The sequence below is a fragment of the Camponotus vicinus genome, unplaced genomic scaffold, assembly GCF_025532165.1.
Source record: "Camponotus vicinus isolate PSW18456_S1 unplaced genomic scaffold, iyCamVici1.0 SCAF_2, whole genome shotgun sequence".
In the NCBI taxonomy this organism is placed as follows: domain Eukaryota; kingdom Metazoa; phylum Arthropoda; class Insecta; order Hymenoptera; family Formicidae; genus Camponotus; species Camponotus vicinus.
Window position 1 is genome coordinate 21,736,831 of NW_028141956.1, and position 23,349 is coordinate 21,760,179.

At 29.7% G+C, this 23,349-nt stretch overlaps 2 protein-coding genes and 1 long non-coding RNA gene across 14 annotated transcripts in view; 1 reads left to right on the forward strand and 2 right to left on the reverse strand.

Moving 5' to 3' along the window:
• Positions 1–1,202: 1,202 nt before the first annotated feature.
• Eps-15 (Epidermal growth factor receptor pathway substrate 15) overlaps positions 1,203–23,349 on the forward strand; it is a 31,986-nt gene continuing 9,839 nt past the window's right edge. Inside the window, exons 1-13 of one of the 4 annotated variants that reach the window (XM_083089766.1) lie at positions 1,203–1,455; positions 1,884–1,928; positions 2,020–2,253; positions 2,324–2,593; positions 3,366–3,587; positions 3,683–3,843; positions 3,926–4,085; positions 8,800–9,045; positions 12,068–12,130; positions 14,639–14,982; positions 17,523–17,703; positions 17,812–17,937; positions 18,877–19,188. In XM_083089766.1, the coding sequence (XP_082945892.1) occupies positions 1,429–1,455; positions 1,884–1,928; positions 2,020–2,253; positions 2,324–2,593; positions 3,366–3,587; positions 3,683–3,843; positions 3,926–4,085; positions 8,800–9,045; positions 12,068–12,130; positions 14,639–14,982; positions 17,523–17,703; positions 17,812–17,937; positions 18,877–19,188 (2,391 nt within the window). In that variant the 5' untranslated portion in view covers positions 1,203–1,428. The remainder of the gene's footprint in view (positions 1,456–1,883; positions 1,929–2,019; positions 2,254–2,323; positions 2,594–3,365; positions 3,588–3,682; positions 3,844–3,925; positions 4,086–8,799; positions 9,046–12,067; positions 12,131–14,638; positions 14,983–17,522; positions 17,704–17,811; positions 17,938–18,876; positions 19,189–23,349) is intronic. The other 3 variants (XM_083089767.1, XM_083089764.1, XM_083089765.1) reach the window with 3 other exon arrangements.
• LOC145966049 (uncharacterized) lies at positions 1,206–2,679 on the reverse strand. Its single transcript, XR_014436955.1, has 3 exons — positions 2,279–2,679; positions 1,842–1,938; positions 1,206–1,668 (listed from the first exon to the last, which is right to left on the reverse strand). It is a non-coding gene; the product is annotated as an uncharacterized LOC145966049 (long non-coding RNA).
• Positions 3,249–7,174, reverse strand: LOC145966048 (Ig-like V-type domain-containing protein FAM187A). 9 transcript variants are annotated; one of them, XM_083089772.1, is made up of 11 exons: positions 7,032–7,174; positions 6,763–6,820; positions 6,511–6,679; positions 6,144–6,426; positions 5,856–6,061; positions 5,192–5,373; positions 4,963–5,118; positions 4,361–4,538; positions 3,977–4,245; positions 3,681–3,824; positions 3,249–3,552 (listed from the first exon to the last, which is right to left on the reverse strand). In XM_083089772.1, the coding sequence occupies exons 1-8, from the start codon at positions 7,162–7,164 to the stop codon at positions 4,367–4,369; spliced, it is 1,359 nt and encodes a 452-aa protein (XP_082945898.1). In that variant the 5' UTR covers positions 7,165–7,174; the 3' UTR covers positions 3,249–3,552; positions 3,681–3,824; positions 3,977–4,245; positions 4,361–4,366. The 9 variants fall into 9 exon arrangements, with proteins under 9 accessions (XP_082945898.1, XP_082945895.1, XP_082945894.1 ...); XM_083089769.1 differs by having other exon boundaries at positions 3,977–4,038; positions 6,763–6,946; XM_083089768.1 differs by having other exon boundaries at positions 6,763–6,946.

Here is a 23,349-nt window from a genome sequence, read left to right on the forward strand (position 1 = left end):
TATAAGAACGGACTATGAATACCGGCCTAAGTGGAGACATTATCGACAGTACGAGAAAATGGGTGTGCGAAATAGTTCCAACTTTGAAAATGGGTGCGAGGGGCGTTGAAAGCAGTCTCGTAAAAGGGCAACAAGTAAAACGCCGGCCTGGCCGCTCTCAGGTTTCTCTCTGGTATAAACTTTCCACACTATTCGTGATTCGTTGTATATCATTCGTAATTCGTAATTCGTCGTTTCTTAGTTCGTGTTACTTCGATCAGTTTTTTTTCATGATATTTATCTTTTGGATCCCATAAACATCTATGTTCTCTTATATCTTCAACAAGTTCAAGCACGCGATTATTTGTCCAGCTCTCCATTGTCTCTCTCTTCATTATAATTGATGCAATAACCGAAATATCGAAGAGAAATACGAACTAGTTACGCATAGTGTAGCGCGACACAAATGGATTGATTCGTAACGATTCGTCTCCTTTGAGTTTCGTCAAAAAACCGCTCCGTTAGCGAATCAGTGCAAATGAGGAATCGCGCATGACGAATCGACGAATTTTCCCTCCACATTATTCGCGAACGTTATACGAATCACGCATCACGATTCGCGAAAACGCGCATAGTCTGGCGCTAGCTTTACGACTCCGTCAGTTAAAGCAAAATTGTGGACCAAGGATTACCAGCGCGAGTTCTGATTGGGTGCATCCAGAAACACAACCGCTCACTGAGCGGCTAAGTAGCAATTGGGTGCATCCAGAAGCACAACCGCTCACTGAGCGGCTAAGTAGCAATTGAATGTGATTGGTTTCTATCTTTGAATTCACCAATCACATTCGAATGCTACTTAGCCGCTCAGTGAGCGGTTGTGCTTCTGGATGCACCCAATGAATGTGATTGGTTTCTATCTTTGAATTCACCAATCACATTCAATTGCTACTTAGCCGCTCAGTGAGCGGTTATGCTTCTGGATGCACCCATTGGCTGCGTTCAGCAGAAAAAGCTGCTTTGCAACTGTTGTAAAATTCGTGAGCCTGATTGGTGTATGCTCTTAATTTTGACTGAATTTAAGAGCATACACCAATCAGATTCACGAATTTTACAACAGTTGCAAAGCAGCTTTTTCTGCTGAACGCAGCCATTGGCTTTCTACTTTTCTGATTTCTGGTTTTCCGCCAAAGTGTGAATGCGCCCTTATTTTGGACAAATATGAATTTTTAACGTGTATATTATAAGATATTTCTGTGATAATTTTTTCTTTATCTATGTTGCGTGTAATCTTTAGTTATCAATTATAATAAAGAAGCGTGATAATAATAATTCAAAATATCTATGATGTTAAAATATATACGCCCGTTGTGTGATATGGTTAACGAAATAGTTAAAATCATATGCTATCGATTGAGAGTCTGATTGGTTAAGCCAGTATTTAATGCAAGCATGGCCGCTTTGCCGTCACCTACGCAGGTACATTGCAATTTTGACGATTTTATGAAGATATAACATTTGATACAACTCATACATATCGAAAGAATTTCTTTTCATGAAATTTAATCATAATCCGCGCCAAATCATTGCACTTATCGCCGAATTTTCATTCCCTCATCATGATAGCCTCGGATAGTTCAAGCTATCCTGATTCGATGGCGGATTATATGTCTCCGATAAATTTTTGCTTGTCTAAAAGAAATATTTGATTTATTTTTTATGATTTATCGATCATTTTTATCGATCATTTATGTTCGATAAAAATAAGCATTCGTAAAGTTTTTGCCACTCTTTTATCGATTATTTTCTTGTCGAATTATTTGCACGTCATTATTTATATTTATTATATTATTGCTTTTATTTACAAGAAATATCAAAGAATGAATATGAATATCCTTTGGTTATAGGTGGCTGGAAGCCATAGTGCAATCTATGAAGCTTATTATAATCAGGTAATAAAATCTGTAAAAGAAAAAGAGCAAATATTTTTATAAAGTATATAAACAGTTACATGTAAATAAAAATATCATCTATTATTTCTAGGTGGATCCAAATGGATTTGGACAAATTGAAGCAATGGATGCTGCAAGATTTCTTAAGAAATCTCAGCTTAGTGATGTTATTCTAAGTAAAATATGGGATATGGCCGATCCACAATCACGTGGTTTCTTAGATAAATCTGGCCTCTTTGTTGCTTTGAAATTATGTGCATTAGCTCAGACAGGAAAAGATTTAAATATGTCTAATTTAAGTCTTGAATTGCCACCACCAAAAATGGTAAATTTATTTATGTATTACCTACCTATTTAACTGAAACAAATACTACATTGTATATCTTCTTTATCAGGGAGATATTCCAGTTCCACAAAAGACTATCACTAATGCTCTGCCAGTAATAACATCTGTCAATAATGGAGATTGGTCAATTAATCCTACAGAACGGGCAAAATATGATCAACTTTTTGATAGTTTACAGCCATCCAATGGATATATATCTGGAAATAAAGTAAAAGGTGTTCTTATGGATAGCAAACTTCCATTAGATACTCTTGGAAAAATTTGGGATTTGGCAGATATGGACAAGGATGGTATGCTGGATAGACATGAATTTGTAGTTGTAAGTATATACTAATATGTAAAAGTACATAAAGAGTTACAAACTTTTTATTAATTTTTTACATATGGATTAAATAACTGCATCTTTTAACTGCTGTAGTATTAATTCAAGGAATATAATTAATTTGAGTAATATTAATAATATTAATAATATTTTTTTGTACATTGAAATATACTTTCTGTATAGAAATATATTTTTGCATTGAGATATATTTTAAGTGATAAGTATCATTGATGTTATATTAGTTATTTTCTGTAATATAACAATATGTATACAGGATGTTTCAGTAAAGTTGAGCAATCTTTTGTGGGCATGTATAGCAAAAATAACTATAAATTCCTAAAAATATAAAAACATTTAAAAATATATAAAAGAAACTAATCGACTTCAAAGTTTTGTAAGTTAGAAGAATTATAAATAATCCATCCCTGGCTATCCGATGTGAAATTCAGTCAAGAAATCTATCATGATTTTTCTTTGTTTCATATAAAAATAATTATTAGAATTTATTAAAATCTGAAAATATAAGGATGAAAATATAAGAATGATCTAAAATGATATAAAAGTTATTTAAAAAAAATATTTTTCAAATTTTAATTTTAAAGATAAATATCTTGGTAGAGATATATTATAGAAGAAAATTTTATAGGAATTTATGGGATTATTTTCACTTTCTCTATATACCTATGAGAGGTTGTCTATCTTTATCAAAACATAATTAAATTATATATTCTTTTCTTTTTTATATAATTCTAATTGTTATTGTATATAGGCTATGCATCTTGTATATAAAGCATTGGAAAAATATGCGATACCAAATGTACTTCCACCAGAATTAATGCCACTTGGTAAAAGAAAAGATATAATTCCTAAGGCTAAATCTCCTATACCAATAAGTGTAGCTACAGCATCACCATCATCGAAACCACCACCAATTCCACCTTTGCCAAATACAACGGCTGCAAAGAATTTAACTGGATTAGATGTAGTAAAAGTATTTATCTCTTGGATTATAATTAGAAAACATTATAATAATAATTCCATAATATTTCCATGTTATCAAAAATTGTTTGTGCTTTATATTTACAGACAAGCATGCATCAATGGGTCGTTTCAATTGAAGATCAAATAATCGCGGAGAAACTATTTTTACAAGCTGACATGGATAGGGATGGATTTGTTTCTGGTTTGGAAATTAAAGATGTCTTCTTACAAAGTGGACTTCCACATCCTGTATTAGCACATATATGGTGAGAGAAGTAATAATCTTATAACAATTTATAAAAAATTATTAATGATGATCATAATAGAAATATGTTTAATGTAAATTAGGAGTTTATGTGATACTTGTCAAAATGGAAAATTGAATAAGGAACAATTTGCCTTAGCTATGTGGTTCATTAAGCAAAAGCTCAATGGCATAGACCCTCCAGCAAATTTAACATCTGAAATGATACCACCTTCTATGAGAAAAGTTGGAGAAACTATTGTGGTAACTTTATTCAAATATTCTAGTAACAATATGTATTGTACAGTGACATCTCGAAATAGCACACAGCATGCATGTTTCACTTTCAATCGAAGTGTGAATATGGAAATAATCTCGTTTTAATGGACTAAAGTCCTGTACAGTACACTATTTTCAGGTTCTACTGTGTAGTTATAGAAAATTATTCATTATCTTTCGTAAGTATGTGTGTGTATATATACACACATACACATGTTTTACAAATTGTTGATAAGAATGAGTGGTTTAATTTGTATTACAAAATTCTAATGCATTGTTTGTCGCGTTCGTCCTTTGAATGCTCTCCAAAATATCATTAAAATTGTGCTAATTATGAGACTGGCGCCAATTAAAATAATATTGTGATTTAGTTTGATTTCTATTTCTCCAGTTACATTCAACTTTATTGTTCCAACAATTTTATTATTTTGCCAGCAGCTAATAATAAAAATTAATTTTTAAATATTACTCAGTCTATAGATTTGATTAATATTTGATTTCAGAAATTAAATGATTTATTAAAACTGATTTTATAAAACGGGTTATATAAAATAAAAATCAATTTTAAATTTCTTGGGTGAATAAAAGTCATTTACAAATGAAAATGCATAAGTTTCATAGAAAATTAATTTTTCTAGAAATTAAATGGTTGATTAACATAAATTCAAAATTGAATGTTTTTATTATTAACAAATAAAATATTTATATTAAATTGAGATTATTTTAATTACTTCGTATCATATTAAAAAAAAAATTATTGTTTTGTAGACAACCATTTAGTTTTTAGAGAAATTTTCTATAAAACTTACGCATTATTATGCAACAACTTCTATTTATCCAAAAGATTTTAAATTTTATTTACCTATATATATTAGAATCCTCAAACTTTAAGGATTCAAATATTATATGAAGTTGAGTATTAATATGAATCCTTCCATTTGATTGAAGTTTTATATGAGATGGAATTATCAATTTGTCACCAATCTGCCAAATAATTGGGATATCTGCATTCAGATTTCTAAAGTATTAATAAACTTGTATCATTTTTTATTTTTATTATTCAATAATCTTTGCAGTTAATTTTATATTACCCTGGACAGACGAGTTTAATTTTTTTGTTATATTTTTCATAAATTACATTACGTGCGATTGATGGTAATGGTTGAGGTAGTCCTTGAATTATGGAATATATATCAGCACTATTGTTTGCACTTTCGAGTATGTTACCTCTTTCATCATGCACTTCAAACATCATATTTTTTTGGCATTTTATCTGCATAAGAATAATTATCTATTTTTTTTATTCATTAAATTTTTGTTAAAGTTTCTGGCTCTTTATTGCAATGATTTTATAATATTAAGAAAATATTTTTTCTTTGCAGGTTGTATACATAAGTTTTCTCTTTTTATATTGTAGTTATTTTTTTATATGTATACCATTTTTTATCATTCATATTATTTTCTAAAATATTCAGAGAATTGAAAATTTTCTTATGAATTAATAAATAATTCTAAATTTTGTTCAATAAAATAAAGTTTGTCATAAAATATTTTACTGTAAATATAACGTACATAAATTAAATTGTTTGTATTTATTTGTTTATTTATGTAAAATTTAAGAAAAGAAATTTTTTACATTAAAAATTTTTTTAATATAATGAAAGGAAGAAAAATTCATACGATATTTCTTTCTATTAATATCATAACAGTTATAGGAAGGAACCAGGAGTCTTATCTCTGGTTTTATGTAAATACCTTGCAAAATCGTCTCATAATTTCAATGTTTCTGTTCTTAATAATCGGCATTAATTGTATTTGTTTTGGTACAAGACTTGATTTGCATGGTAATTTATTTTTAAATAATAATAATGTCGTCCTTAATTGAACTTTCGGATTTGAATTTGTTGTTGCCATTTGTGGAATTATATTTTCATGCATTTGATTCCACTTATATGTTTCAGCTTAAAGTAGAATTAGCAAAAGTTTAAAAGGAACTTTATTTTTTTATTTACCTTTTGTAATATATATCGATTATTAATGTACTTTTATTAATGAAATATCTATTTATTGATGTTTCTAAGAGGGAAATAGTGCAGTAACCATATCGAAGCTTTATTCCAACTGCATCACACACAGAGCAGGGACTCCAAATTGTCCAACTAGTGTAAATTTTTAGCTTATAATCCAGCATTTCAATTGATACCGCTTGTGGCATTTGAAATGTTATATTTGAATATAAGTTTTTCGCCTCGCTATCGACATGTAAATAGTGAATTAGTCCCACAGTATCTCCCATTTCACACCAATATACTCCCGCTTGCTCTAACTTAAAAAAAGAAGATTTGTTTCTTACATATAATCTTAGTGTGTTTGCATATCATATATATATATATATACACTTTGAATTTACTTTGACATTATACATGATGATATATTGGCTATCTGGTGAATTAAAAATGTAATCAGTATTTTGTACTGCATTTTTAACAGTACTGTTGTTATCACTACTATTAAAATACCATTTTATTAAATTAGCCATGTGTATTTCCACAGGCGAGATGCAAATTTGACATTTCAAACTGTAAATTAAATTTCACACAAACTTTTTAGTTTTATCATAATTACATATAAATTTTTTCGCGATTATCTTCATTAAACGCACGTTACAGATGTTCCTTCTAATGCTATGAGTGCATGCGGATAGATGATCTTTTCATGCCCTATATTTGCATATATTTCTTTTAAACAATTGTAATAATTTAGCCATTGTTGTTTATGTAATTGTCTTAAAGTTTTGTTAGTTCTTGGATATTCGTATTTATCAATATTCAGAAATATGTCTTCATCTAAATTTATAGGAAATTATTATATATAAAATAAATTCAAGTTATTTATATGTATATAATTATTCATGTGTCAAAATACCCTTACCTTGTTTGTTATGAAATATATTATTAATCTTTTTTCGCAATTCTTTATGTTTATTTAACAAATTTGGTCTTTGCAGAACTAAAGATATATTACTTAAATAGCAAACTAACACAGATAACACATATATCTTCATAATTATTATTCATAAAGCCACTGTGAAGTTATTCACTAATGAAGTAAAATGTCGATCCTGTCAGTTTTTACAAACTTGTTTTTAATACTTGAAACTTAAATAAAAGCTTTAAAATAAAATAAAATAATATTATATAAAATTTTAAATTTGCACTTTTTTTTAAAGATAATATTACCAATAGATAAATAAATAGATTTTATTTTTTGTCTGTTTGGGCCTTTAAAAGGCTTTTTAAACTTATTTTATTTCCTTTTTTTTTTTTTTTTAGATTTTTTGACGTTATGTTTTCTTGTCTCTACAATTTTCTTCATCCAACTGATTTATTTTTTCCCAATTATACGAAACTTATTTATTTATATAAAATTATTATATTAATTACTAACAATTTATGAATTAAATTTAATAATTAGAGATTTGGCTCAAGTAATCAAAAAATTGAAAAGAAAATGGCATAAGAGCCAACGCGCGGTAGTTGGAGCGCAGAGAAGCAACGACACTTCTTTCTTTAAAGAAAGAAGTGTCGTTGCTTCTCTGCGCTCCAACTATCGCGCGTTGGCTCTTATGCCATTTTCTTTTTAATATATGAATTATTACAACATTAACAAATGAAAATTGTAATTTAAATTAAGTTAATTGAAATCCTTGTAGTTTGTAATTATACCTTTTCTGTAATATACAGGGTCTCCCATTTTAACTTGGACAGTAAAATATCTCAAAAACTAAGCCCAGCAAACAAAAATGTTTCAGACAAAAGTTGTATGGTTTCGAGGGGGCCATAAGATGGTACCACTGGTTTGACCTTGAAGAGTTATTTGAAGGTCACATGAAGGTCACCTTCAATTTCTTAAATGGAACCTACTATTTGTCATTGCATATTCTTGTAGCTCTCGAGAGCTTTCCAAAACACTATAATAAAGTATTTCTTCATTGAATATTTTTTGAGTTATGAGGTTGGAAATAATTTCTTAATTTCACATAAACCATAAAATATCTAGTAAAATATTCATTTTTCGATTATCTTACCTTAATACTTTTACGTACAAAATAATAAAAGGAATCAATTGGTGTAAAGAAAACACATAGTTGTTTTGAAGAAAAAATATGTAATTTGCAATTAACAATTCCATATTTTTTCTTAAAAACAACTATGTGTTTTCTTTACACCAATTGATTCCTCTCATTATTTTGTACATAAAAGTATTAAGGTAAGATAATCGAAAAATGAATATTTTACAAGATATTTTACAGTTTATGTAAAATTAAGAAATTATTTCAAGCCTCATAACTCAACAAGTACTTAACGAAAAGGTACTTAATTATAGTGTTTTGGAAAGCTCTCGAGATAAGCTACAAGAATGTGCAAAAATATATAGGGTGTTCCATTTAAAAAAATTGAAGTGACCTTCAAATGACTCTTCAAGGTCAAACCAATGGTACCATCTTATGGCCCCCTCGAAACCATACAACTTTTGTCTGAAACATTTTTGTTTGCTGGGCTTAGTTTTTGAGATATTTTACTGTCCAAGTTAAAATGGGACACCCTGTAGATTAATCTTAAAAAATATATACCGCATTACATAAGAGATATAATGATCAGAGAGATATTAATATATTTGAAACGTATTTATATTGCAGGAAAACAATAATATATCAGGTTATTCAAATCCAGAGCTAGATATGATAAGTAAAGACATAGCAGAACTTGTACGTGAAAGACAAAACATGGAACAGGATATAGCGCAAAAAGAAGCAGATATTAAAATAAAAAATGGAGAAATTAAGAGCCTTCAAAGCGAATTGGACACACTTGCGGCAACTTTGAAACAGCTCGGAAATCAAAAGGGTGAGGCGCAGAAGAGATTAAACGATTTAAAAGCGCAGGTAAACAACAGTTTGGTAATGTATTCACTAATGGCTTGCTTAGTGAATGTGCTTTTTAGACGCAACTGTTGCAGTGCACATGCAGTTGCTGTTTATACAAGGTGTCCGGTAATAACTGTATCATTTCTCATGTGCAGATAGAATAAATTAAACTGAGGAGGAAAGTCCTGTCGCGATTTTCGCAATAATTAATGAGTAATTACCACGACATTTTGTATATTGCTTTTTCAAAACAATCCCGATTTTTCATGACAATAGTCTTTAATGAATGTAATAAAATAATAATAAATAGGAAATGTATTTTTATTTTGCATATACAAGTATATATATATATACAGGGTGATTCTGAACAAACATTTGTCTTTAAAATATCAAATTTTTGAATGAATTCTAAGACGATTTTTCCTCTTGCAAAATTTTGCCCGAAGCTTAGTTTTTAAACTATAAAAGAAAATAGTTAACTAATTACGGAACGAGTACGAGAGGTAGGCAGGGACGGAGCGATATAGACGATTACGTGTGGTGCTCGCCGCGATCAGCTGATTGCTATACGCGATGAGTGTAGCAATCAGTGTGTGTGTATGAGAATGTGTACGTACGTACGCGCGCGCACACACCACACACACACACACACACACACACACACACACACACACACACACACACACACACACTGATTGTTACACTCGTCGCGTATAGCAATCAGCTGATCGCGGCGAGCGCCCCACGTAATCGTCTACGTACATCGCGCCGTCCTTGCCTACCTCTTGTACTCGTTCCGTAATTAGTTTACTATTTTCCTTTATAGTTTAAAAACTAAACTCCGGGCGAAATTTTGCAAGAGGAAAAATCGTCTTAGAATTCATTCAAGAATTTGATATTTTAAAGACAAATGTTTGTTCAGAATCACCCTGTATATATATATATATACAGGGTGACCCATTTTAACTTAGGCAGCCAAATAACTCGAAAAATAAGCAAGATAGAGAAAAATGTTTTAGACAAAAGTTGTATGGTTTCGAGGGGGCCATAAGATGGTATCATTGGTTTGACCTTGAAGAGTCATTTGAAGGTCACGTGAAGGTCACTTCAATTTTTTTAAATGGAACATCCTATATATTTTTGTACATTCTTGTAGCTCATCTCGAGAGCTTTCCAAAACACTATAATTAAGTACATTTTCGTTAAAATATGTAATTTGCAATTAACAATTCCATATTTTTTCTTAAAAACAACTATGTGTTTTCTTTACACCAATTGATTCCTCTCATTATTTTGTACATAAAAGTATTAAGGTAAGATAATCGAAAAATGAATATTTTACAAGATATTTTACGGTTTATGTAAAATTAAGAAATTATTTCAAGCATCATAACTCAAAAAGTACTTAACGGAAAGGTACTTAATTATAGTGTTTTGGAAAGCTCTCGAAATAAGCTACAAGAATGTACAAAAATATATAGGGTATTCCATTTAAAAAAATTGAAGTGACCTTCACGTGACCTTCAAATGACTCTTCAAGGTCAAACCAATGATACCATCTTATGGCCCCCTCGAAACCATACAACTTTTGTCTAAAACATTTTTCTCTATCTTGCTTATTTTTCGAGTTATTTGGCTGCCTAAGTTAAAATGGGTCACCCTGTATATATATATATATATATATATATATATATATATATATATATATATATATACAGGATGTCCGATTCGTGAGGGACCAAACGAAAAGTGATGATAGATTGGGTCAAACTAAGAAGAAAAGTCCTCTACCATTTTGCAAAATTCGCAATAATTATTAAGTAATAAGCAAAAATGTCACATGAAGGTTATTTTAATTTTTTAAATGGAACCCCCTATTTTTTATTATGTATTCTTATAGCTTATCTCGAGAGCTTTCCAAAACACTATAATAAAGTATTTCTTCATTGAGTACTTTTCGAGTTATGAGGCTTGAAATAATTTCTTAATTTTACATAAACCATAAAATATCTAGTAAAATATTCATTTTTCGATTATCTTACCTTAATACTTTTATATACAAAACAATGAGAGGAATCAATTGGTGTAAAGAAAAAACATAGTTGTTTTTAAAAAAAAATATGTAATTTGCAATTAACAATTACATATTTTTTCTTAAAAACAACTGTTTTTTTTTTACACCAATTGATTCCTCTCATTATTTTGCATATAAAAGTATTAAGGTAAGATAATCGAAAAATGAATATTTTATTAGATATTTTATGGTTTATGTAAAATTAAGAAATTATTTCAAGCCTCATAACTCGAAAAGTACTCAATGAAGAAATACTTTATTATAGTGTTTTGGAAAGCTCTCGAGATAAGCTATAAGAATACATAATAAAAAATAGAGGGTTCCATTTAAAAAATTAAACCTTCATGTGACATTTTTGCTTATTACTTAATAATTATTGCGAATTTTGCAAAATGGTAGAAGACTTTTCTTCTTAGTTTGACCCAATCTATCATCACTTTTCGTTTGGTCCCTCACGAATCGGACACCCTGTGTGTGTATATATATATATATATATATGTGTGTGTGTGTGTGTGTGTGTGTGTGTGTGTGTGCGCGTGTGTGCGTGTGTGCGTGTGTGCGTGTGTGTGTATGTATGTATGTATGTATGTATGTATGTATGTATGTATATATGTGTATATGTATATATAAAATAAAAAATAATAATACAAAGCTTAAGAACAAAGCTTAGAAACAACTACAGATTACATATAAGTGTTAATACTTATGGATGCTATTAAAATAGTGGTTACATTTGTTTTAATTTATTATTATTTTTTTTATTATTTCAATTTCCACATATTGTTTCCACATATCAGATACTCTTTTACATTAATATATGAAAATATAATTATGATTAATTATTAAATCGAATGATATACTTTTTTGAAAAAAAAAAAAGAAAAATAAAAGCATAATGCATTAATTATTTATTTATTTCGTTTCTCATTTTTTTATGATTTTGTTTTTTTATGTTTTGGCTTGTAGAAGACTGAAGTAGATAGAGATTTGAGTGAAATCGAAGAGAAGATACAGGAAGAACTGAAAAAGGTATATAAAAGATCACAGTACATCGCGAATTATTATTTTAATACATTTATAATTCATGTTCAATATGTGTGCGTGTGTGTGTGCGCGCGCGCGCGCGCGTGCGTGTATGTATGTGTGATCTTTTACACAATTTTAGGAAATAAGTTTGGGATGAAAAACTTTCTTTTCTTTTTCCTCTTTTTCTTTTTTACTTATTTTTCTGATAAGGGGAACACACTAGGCAGTGGAATCATCGATTTCGTTCAACTTGCAATATATTATAGTTCCACCCTTCCATTAAATCACCTTAAACTAATACGACGCACCTTTCAAGTATTCGCGAGAAAAACGCGTTTAAAAATTTACGTGCTCGTTATATACAGAAAAAACAGATTTTCAGCTAGCGGTGTAGAGTAGCGCGTGAAGGGCTCGACTAGTACGTTACGTGTCGCTGGTTTGAATCTGTTGGAATTTTGATTTTTAAATTTTTCTTTTTTTTCAATCTACATTGAAGCAAATCATTGCATTATATATTTTTATATATTGTTATTATTTTAACACATACAAATTAATGTTTTAATTAATTATAAAATTATTATATTTAAAATAGATCAATTTTATTTATTTTTATTATTTTTTACATTGTTACACAATGAGAATTATAATTATCGTTAATTCATTTTAAGTTTTTGCAATAAAATAAAAATATAAAAAGAGATATATATATTTCTTATTGATTTCCTCTGCTTTCTTTTTTATAGAATGTTTATTGCAAAAATTTAACATGGATTAACGATAATTATAATTTCCATTGTGTAGCAAATAAATAAAATCGATCTGTTTTAAATATATAATTATAATTATATATACAGGGTGACCCATTTTAACTTAGGCAGCCAAATAACTCGAAAAATAAGCAAGATAGAGAAAAATGTTTTAGACAAAAGTTGTATGGTTTCGAGGGGGCCATAAGATGGTATCATTGGTTTGACCTTGAAGAGTCATTTGAAGGTCACGTGAAGGTCACTTCAATTTTTTTAAATGGAATACCCTATATATTTTTGTACATTCTTGTAGCTTATTTCGAGAGCTTTCCAAAACACTATAATTAAGTACCTTTCCGTTAAGTACTTTTTGAGTTATGATGCTTGAAATAATTTCTTAATTTTACATAAACCGTAAAATATCTTGTAAAATATTCATTTTTCGATTATCTTACCTTAATACTTTTATGTACAAAATAATGAGAGGAATCAATTGGTGTAAAGAAAACACATAGTTGTTTTTAAGAAAAAATATGGAATTGTTAATTGCAAATTACATATTTTTTCTTCGAAACAACTATGTGTTTTCTTTACACCAATTGATTCCTCTCATTATTTCGTACATAAAACTATTAAGGTAAGGTAATCGAAAAATGAATATTTTACAAGATATTTTACGGTTTATGTAAAATTAAGAAATTATTTCAAGCCTCATAACTCAAAAAGTACTTAACGAAAATGTACTTAATTATAGTGTTTTGGAAAGCTCTCGAGATGAGCTACAAGAATGTACAAAAATATATAGGATGTTCCATTTAAAAAAATTGAAGTGACCTTCACGTGACCTTCAAATGACTCTTCAAGGTCAAACCAATGATACCATCTTATGGCCCCCTCGAAACCATACAACTTTTGTCTAAAACATTTTTCTCTATCTTGCTTATTTTTCGAGTTATTTGGCTGCCTAAGTTAAAATGGGTCACCCTGTATAATTAAAACATTAATTTGTATAAATAAGTTTTATTTGTTAAAATAATAAGAATATATAATTTGCTTCAATGTAGATTGAAAAATTTAAAAGTCAAAATTTCAATAGATTCGAACCACTGACATGCATCGTACTGGTCGAGCGCCACACACGCTATGCTACGCCGCTAGCTGAAAATCTGTTTTTTCTGTACGGTACATAACGAGCACGTAAATTTTTAAACGCGTTTTTCTCACGAATACTTAAGAGATGCGTCGTATTAGTTTAAGATGATTTAGTGGGAGGGTGGAACTATAATATATTGCAAGTTGAATGAAATCGGTGATTCCGCTGCCTGGTGTTCCCCTTGTGAGATTCATATTATTGATATGCGTCATATATGTATATATTTTTTAAAAATATTTATATGGAAGTAAATAAAACTTACATTTTTTTATCATATGTATAAAAAATTATGTTGTTACAATACAAAACATGTTCAGATAACGCTAATGCATTATTAGTGCTTTGCAGGTATGCATGAAAGCTATTGTATTCTTTCTTTCAATATACAAAATGAAAATATTGTATATTGTATATATAAACATAAATTGAAATGCACACATTTTTTTATTTTTATATTAATCATATAAATATATAACATATATAAAAGTATATTAGTTAAAAATAAATTATTACTATTTTATTCTTACACACACAAATTTTAAAATATACATACTTCAAATTTACACAAGAAATCAATTAAAATTTTCATAAATTAAATTTTATGTTCATAAGGTTGATAAACTCCGTCAACAAGCTGAAGAACAGGAATCAGTTTTAAAAATTCAAGAGGAGGAACTGAATCTCAAGAGACAAGAACTTGAGGGATTGCGACAAGAGGAACAGCAATTGGAACAGCAACAGAATAAAAACAGGGACCAACTAAATGAGCTCACAAAAAAATTACAAGATACTCAATTAGAAATCTGTCAAGCAAAAGCAAAGATTACACATCTGCAAGAGCAACAACGTCAAATGAGCGATGTCATTGCACTTTATGATTCCGCACTTGCCGCGGGAAATGTTGATCTTGTACCTGATACTAGTCTACAATTTATACCCGAAATCGAAGATATAGAGTGCGTATGCAGTTTCATTTAAATATTAATTTATTTTTTTATGAAAATTATATATAAAAAGAATATAGTAATTATATAATAATAATACTATAATATTGATATCTTTATGTATACACACACACGCACACACACAAACAGTAGAGGACCTTATATACAGGGTGAGCCATTTTAATTAACGCACGCAATTATTTCGGAAACAAAGCATTTTAGAGAAAAATGTTTCAGACAAAAGTTGTTTGGTTTCGAGGGGGCCATAAGATGGTATCATTGGTTTGACCTTGAAGAGTTATTTGAAGGTCACATGAAGGTCACCTTCAATTTCTTAAATGGAACCTACTATTTGTCATTGCATATTCTTGTAGCTTATCTCGATAGCTTTCCAAAACACTATAATTAAGTACCTTTTCGTTAAGTACTCTTTGAGTTATGAGGCTTGAAATAATTTCTTAATTTTACATAAACCGTAAAATATCTTGTAAAATATTCACTTTTCGATTATCCTACCTTAATACTTTTACGTACAAAATAATGAGAGGAATCAATTGGTGTAAAGAAAACACATAGTTGTTTTGAAGAAAAAATATGTAATTTGCAATTAACAATTCCATATTTTTTCTTAAAAACAACTATGTGTTTTCTTTACACCAATTGATTCCTCTCATTATTTTGTACATAAAAGTATTAAGGTAAGATAATCGAAAAATGAATATTTTACAAGATATTTTACGGTTTATGTAAAATTAAGAAATTATTTCAAGCCTCATAACTCAAAAAGTACTTAACAAAAAAGTACTTAATTATAGTGTTTTGGAAAGCTCTCGAGATAAGCTACAAGAATATGCAATGACAAATAGTAGGTTCCATTTAAGAAATTGAAGGTGACCTTCATGTGACCTTCAAATAACTCTTCAAGGTCAAACCAATGATACCATCTTATGGCCCCCTCGAAACCATAAAACTTTTGTCTGAAACATTTTTCTCTAAAATGCTTTGTTTCCGAAATAATTGCGTGCGTTAATTAAAATGGCTCACCCTGTATATATATAAGGTTTGTGTATATATATATATATATGTATACAATACATATATACAATACATATACAATATATATATATATATATATATCCTCTACTGTTTGGCAATATTTGCAATAATTAACGAAAAATTAATTAAAGAAGATCAGTCAATGCGTATGGCTAGAAGCGAGCGATGAGCGCGGCGATAACTCCTCCCCTTCCCAATCACCACTTCGCCGCGCGCCGCCATTATGTTACAGTGAGACCGCCTTCGCCGCCGCGCGCTTCTAGCCACACGCATTGGCCCATCTGCTTTAATTAATTTTTTGTTAATTATTGCAAATATCGCAAAATAGTAGAGGACTTTCCTTCTTAATTTGAGCCAATCTACCTTCACACTTCGGATGTGCGAAAAGTTTTCAGCCACCCTGTATATACACACGCGCACACACACACACACGAAGATATCAATTTAATTGTCATAAAAAAGTAAATTTATATATATATATATATATATATATATATATATATATATATATATATATATATAGGGTGTCCCATTTAAGTTGATAATGCGAAATATCTCAAAAACGAAGCGTTGAAGAAAGAAATGTTTTAAACAAAAGTAAATTGACTTTAAGGGGGCCATAAGATGGTGTCATTGGTTTGACCTTGAAAAGTCGTTTGAAGGTCACGTGAAGGTCACCTTCAATTTTTTAAATAGAACCCCCTATTTTTTATTACTTATTCTTGTAGCTTATCTCGAGACCTTTCCAAAACACTATAATAAAGTATTTCTTCATTGAGTACTTTTTGAGTTATAAGTCTTGAAATCATTTCTTAATTTTACATAAACCGTAAAATATCTTGTAAAATATTCATTTTTCGATTATCTTACCTTAATACTTTTATGTACAAAATAATGAGAGGAATCAATTGGTGTAAAGAAAACACATAGTTGTTTAGAAGAAAAAATATGTAATTTGCAATTAACAATTACATATTTTTTCTTCGAAACAACTATGTGTTTTCTTTACACCAATTGATTCCTCTCATTATTTTGTACATAAAAGTATTAAGGTAAGATAATCGAAAAATGAATATTTTACAAGATATTTTACGGTTTATGTAAAATTAAGAAATGATTTCAAGCCTTATAACTCAAAAAGTACTCAATGAAGAAATACTTTATTATAGTGTTTTGGAAAGCTCTCGAGATAAGCTACAAGAATAAGTAATAAAAAATAGGGGGTTCTATTTAAAAAATTGAAGGTGACCTTCACGTGTCCTTCAAACGACTTTTCAAGGTCAAACCAATGACACCATCTTATGGTCTCCTTAAAGTCAATTAACTTTTGTTTAAAACATTTCTTTCTTCAACGCTTCATTTTTGAGATATTTCGCATTATCAACTTAAATGGGACACCCTGTATATATATATATATATATATATATATATATATATATATATATATATATATATATATATGTGTGTGTATGTATGTATGTATGTAAAAAAAATAGGTACGAAACAAAGAATACAAACGAAACAAAGGAAACGAAAGTGGATACTTTTTCTGATGGGATTGCTACTTTAGATGGATTTGGAGAACAAGATCTTTTTGCAACGAATAAAGCCAAAGAAGCATTTAGTACACCAGTATCTGATCCATTTGGAAATGCATTCTCTGCACAGCCATCTAATGTAAGTTTTTTTTCAACTGCGTTCTGGCAATCATACATTCATAATATTTATTCTCCCGCGTTTCGATTTTTATTTTATAAACTTATACTAATAAAAAAAAATCTATAGGGTAATTTTACAGCAGATCCTTTTACCGCTTTTGACAATACCAATACAATAACTAAGCAAGATCCTTTTGATCCATTTGATAATGGAAAACAGGGCGAAAACAAAACTTCTACAATTGCGACATCAGTATGTAAAATTTCTATATCTATGAATATATTTCTAATCTATATATCTAATTCTATATATCTAATCTATGAATATATTTTATACATATACAGGGTGTTCCATTTTAACTTTGTCATCGAAATATCTCGTAAAGTCTAAAAGATACGAAAAAATGTTTCAGACAAAAGTTGTATGGTTTCAAGGGAGACATAAGATGGTGCCATTAGTTTGACCTTGAAGAGTCACGTAAAGGTCACCTCCAACTTTTTAAATGGGACACCCTATATGCTTTTGCATATTCTTGTAGCTCATCTCGAGAGCTTTCCAAAACACTATAATTAAGTTAGTTTTCACTATAATTAAGTTAAGTACTTTCCGAGTTATGAGGCTTGAAATCATTTCTTAATTTTACATAAACCGTAAAATATCTTGTAAAATATTCATTTTTTGATTATCTTACCTTAATACTTTTATGTACAAAATAATGAGAGGAATCAATTGGTATAAAGAAAACACATAATTGTTTCGAAAAAAAAATGTAATTGTTAATTGCAAATTACATTTTTTCTTTCGAAACAATTATGTGTTTTCTTTACACCAATTGATTCCTCTTATTATTTTGTACATGAAAGTATTAAGGTAAGATAATCGAAAAATGAATATTTTACAAGATATTTTTTACGGTCTCGAGATGGGCTACAAGAATATGCAAAAGCATATAGGGTGTCCCATTTAAAAAGTTGGAGGTGACCTTCACGTGACCTTCAGGTGACTCTTCAAGGTCAAACTAATGGCACCATCTTATGTCTCCCTCGAAACCATACAACTTTTGTCTGAAACATTTTTTCGTATCTTTTAGACTTCGAGATATTTCGATGGCAAAGTTAAAATGGAACACCCTGTATTTTATATCGTATGAAGACAAAAAATAAGATGCTGATATAATTTTTTTATTTCAAGAACGCGAAGGATCCATTCGGTGATGATCCTTTTGCAAATCTTCATGCTCCACCGCGTCCTGAAAGCCCTAGTCCTGCTCTTCCACCGAAGAAGGCGAAACAACCACCTCCACGACCTGCTCCACCACGACCAAGTCAAGGTCCTACTGGTCCATTAAGAGCAGCACCGGCTCCTCCAACGCCTTCACCTACACCGGATCCATTTGCAAACGTAAATTCAGATCCATTTAGTGTTCAACAAACGACGATCGATAACAATAATACTTTCGCATCTTCGACTGGATTTGCTGATTTCACCAATTTTGATTCTAAGGTATGTATTTAGCAATATCCTGTTTTTAAACAGGTTTTTTAATCATTTCTATTATAAGTTTTTCTTTTATTATTTTTTTTAATATCTCATCTTCAAATAATTGTTTCAACACATGGCACATATTTTTTTTTTAAATTGGGCCATTTTAATCAATCCACTAGAATATCTTATAGCCTTTATGTTTTAAACATTTCAGACAATAATTGTGATTTTAAGGGGGACATAATGTGATGACAATAATGACCTTGGATAGTCGTTTGAAGATCATCTTTAATTTTTTAAATGGAATTCCCTATTTTTCATAGCATATTCTTGTAGCTTATCTTGAGAACTTTTCAAAACTAATATATATTTTTTTATTAAATACTTTTCAAATTATGAGAATTTGAAATAATTTCTAAATTTTACATTAAACTATAAAATATCTCGTAAAATATGCATTGTTCAATGATCTTATCTCAATATTTTTATGCACAAAATAATGAGAGGAATCAATTGATATAAAAACAGTTATTTTTAAGAAAAAATATGTAACTGTTAATTGCAAATTATATACATATATATATTTTTAATGATAACTGTGTTTTTTTACACCAATTGATTTTTCTCATTATTTTGTACATAAAAGTTTTGAGCTAAGATTATCAAAAAATGAATATTTTACGAAATATTTTATAATTTATATAAAATTATGAAAATTTCAAATCTCATAACTCGAGAAATATTTAATTAAAAACAATATTTTACAGTGTTTTGGAAAGCTGTCGATATAAGCTACAAGAATATGTAATGAAAAATCGAGTTTCTTTTAAAAAATTAAAGATGACCTTCACGTGATTTTCAAACGACAATGCAAGGTCAAATTATTTATCATTTTATGTCTTTCCTGGAATACAATTATTGACCGAAATGTTTTTGCTACAAACATAAAAGTTGTAAAAATATTTTAGTGAATTGCTTAAAATGGCCTTTTTTAATTTCATATTTAATTTTATTATTGGTACATGCCTAGGAATTTTATTTTTAAGATATTGTTTAGCATTAATGAAAATTTTACACATACAAGATGTTAATTAATTTGCGCTTACTAGACGCGCTTACATAACAATATTCTTTAATAAAAATCTAGTCGAAAAATTCAATCATTTTTTTCCTGCGATGCTTAATAAATAAAAAATTATTAGATAAAACTTATTTAATCAGTATTATTAGCATTGTTCATTACACAGATATGCATGTGTCCATCTGCATAATGGCATTGCGTAGATACGTGCGTTCGTGTTTGAACATGCGTATATTTAATTGGATACATTTTTTAAAATAATTCCTTTTTTGTTGAATATCGTAAAAAAAAATTCAGAACTTTTGAACTTATTTTTGATAATTATACAGAGATAAAGAGCTACACCCGATTTCAATAATTCTCACATATGTTATCAAGGTCATCACTCTAAATATCATGAAAGTTTTAGTTGATTATTATTACCTCGTTATGTATTAAAAATTGACTAACAAAAGTTTTAAAAATGGTTTATAATTAATCATCCTTAGGGAAAGTTAGGTAACATTTTATAATGTATAATGATTCCATAAAAAACACGTAGGCTGGAGAGGAATTCCGTCCTTCCTTCTGCATCTCCACCTCGAAAAAACTAATCCAAACGTATTTCTAATATTGAATTTGGGTTAAGTTAGTTTTTTGGGATGGGATGCAGAGGGAAGGACGAAGTTCCTCCATCTATGCATTTTCTACTGGATCATTATACAATTCCATATAGATTATAGGTTTTTAATTTTATAACGCGAAGTCTATCCTACATCGTCTGATAGAATACACTGTTGGTGCGAGTTGCGGCAACTAGAAACATCTCGAATACTTTGAACGTTTTTGTTTTCATCTTCAATGCTTCCATGGAACAATCAATTAGCGCTACCGATGTTGTTAATATTAGTCAAATCGATCGGTTTAAAATATTATCTAAATATTATCGTACAATTTGAATAAATAAATATTGTAAATAATAAATATAATTAATATATAGACATGAATAAAAAGATATTATTGCAATGTGTATTGCAAAAAGTTATTTAGAATAATTGTATCATGATAATTATATCTATAATGACGATGAAGATATAATAGCTGTTACAATCTTTCAAAATGAAAATAATAAAAATTATATTTACAATATTGAAAATTATATTGAATATGTAGTAACATCACTCAGTAGTGCATCTTTAAATCGCATTTTTTATATGTAAGTAATACTGTTAATAATAATTTTATTATAACTAATTTGTTGTCTTAGTGTAACTAATTTGTATGGTCATACATATTGTATTAAAAATCAGAAATTTATATTTATTTATATCATGTAACTTGCGATTACTTGATAACTGGAATGCTACCTAGACACTGCTAAGCATGCAATACATTCAATTTCCCGCGCTTTATGAAAATTCAAATAATACTACAGCCGTACTACCTCTCCGGAATATTGGAAGCGAAATGAAGGGGGATATATGTGACGTTATTTATACTGTTGAGGTGTTTTCAAATGTTAAATCGACCATACTCGAAACGCTTCGAAGCATCTCTAACATCTCCTCGACCGCACTCTATATAATTTTTACAAAGACATAAGAAATATCAAAATAACATTCAAGTCAATCTTGTTTCATTGAGCTAATTTCACTATAAGAAAGTAAACAATGTTATACGAAAACGTCTATACAGGGTGATTCTGAACAAACATTTGTCTTTAAAATATCAAATTCTTGAATGAATTCTAAGACGATTTTTCCTCTTGCAAAATTTCGCCCGGAGTTTAGTTTTTAAACTATAAAGGAAAATAGTAAACTAATTACGGAACGAGTACAAGAGGTAGGCAGGGACGGCGCGATGTACGTAGGCGATTACGTGGGGCGATCGGCTGATCAGCCGGCTGATCGCCGCGATCAGCTGATTGCTATACGCGACGAGTGTAACAATCAGTGTGTGTGTGTGTGTGTGTGTGTGTGTGTGTGTGGTGTATGCGCGCGCGTACGTACGTACACATTCTCATACACACACACTGATTGCTACACTCATCGCGTGTAGCAATCAGCTGATCGCGGCGAGCGCCCCACGTAATCGCCTATATCGCTCCGTCCCTGCCTACCTCTCGTACTCGTTCCGTAATTAGTTAACTATTTTCCTTTATAGTTTAAAAACTAAGCTTCGGGCAAAATTTTGCAAGAGGAAAAATCGTCTTAGAATTCATTCAAGAATTTGATATTTTAAAGACAAATGTTTGTTCAGAATCACCCTGTATGTATATAATTTATGTATAATTTATGTATATTGTAGAAAGTATAGTATATTGTAGTTTACACTTATAGTAGTTTTATTATATTGTATATTGTAGTCATAGAATTACATATTATTTGTTAGATGTTTTTTGTTAATTTTTTTGTATTTTGTTAACTTTCTAATAATTAATGAGCGCCGACTGAAACCTTCACATTAGTCAAAATGATGATTTTGATAATATAAGATTTATTATACAGGGTGTCCCTGAGCACTACCTCACGCACTTGTGAGGAGGTAGAGCGCAGTAAATTAAATAAAGAAGTCCTATTCCATGTAATGATTTTTGCAATAATAATAGAAATATTAATTATTAAAATCGAACGAATGAGAGAAGCGCTCGATCGCTCGAGCGCTCGAGCTATAGCACGTATCAGACATTGCTTGCCGGCGCGCGGCAAAACGTGAAGATGGCGATGGCGGTAACCACGGGTAGTGGCGCGCTGTCCCTCTCTTCGCCGCGCGCCGGCAGACAATGTCTGACACGGTGGGCCGTGCTATAGCTCGAGCGGTCGAGCGCTTCTCTCATTCGTCCGATTTTAATAATTAATATTTCTATTATTATTGCAAAAATCGTTACATGGAATAGGACTTCTTTATTTAATTTACTGCGCTCTACCTCCTCACAAGTGCGTGAGGTAGTGCTCAGGGATACCTTGTATAATATTATACAGAGTGTCAGGCATATCATGTATCCAAAAAAAAATCATAAGTAGATCTCGTTAAACTGAACTAAAAAGTTTTTTATCATTTTGCAAAAACTACATAAAATTTCGAGATATTAATTAAAAAAGATCGGCGAATACGCGTGG

What these genes read in the sequence shown, in the direction of transcription:
- LOC145966048 (XM_083089769.1), bottom strand. Translation starts at nt 7,164, where the DNA reads ATGAAGATATATGTGTTATCTGTGTTAGTTTGCTATTTAAGTAATATA. An exon ending in TATATTTCATAACAAACAAG is followed by an intron (nt 6,947 to 7,031) that starts GTAAGGGTATTT and finishes CTATAAATTTAG; the next exon opens with ATGAAGACATATTTCTGAAT. An exon ending in TTAGAAGGAACATCTGTAAC is followed by an intron (nt 6,680 to 6,762) that starts GTGCGTTTAATG and finishes TTTAATTTACAG; the next exon opens with TTTGAAATGTCAAATTTGCA.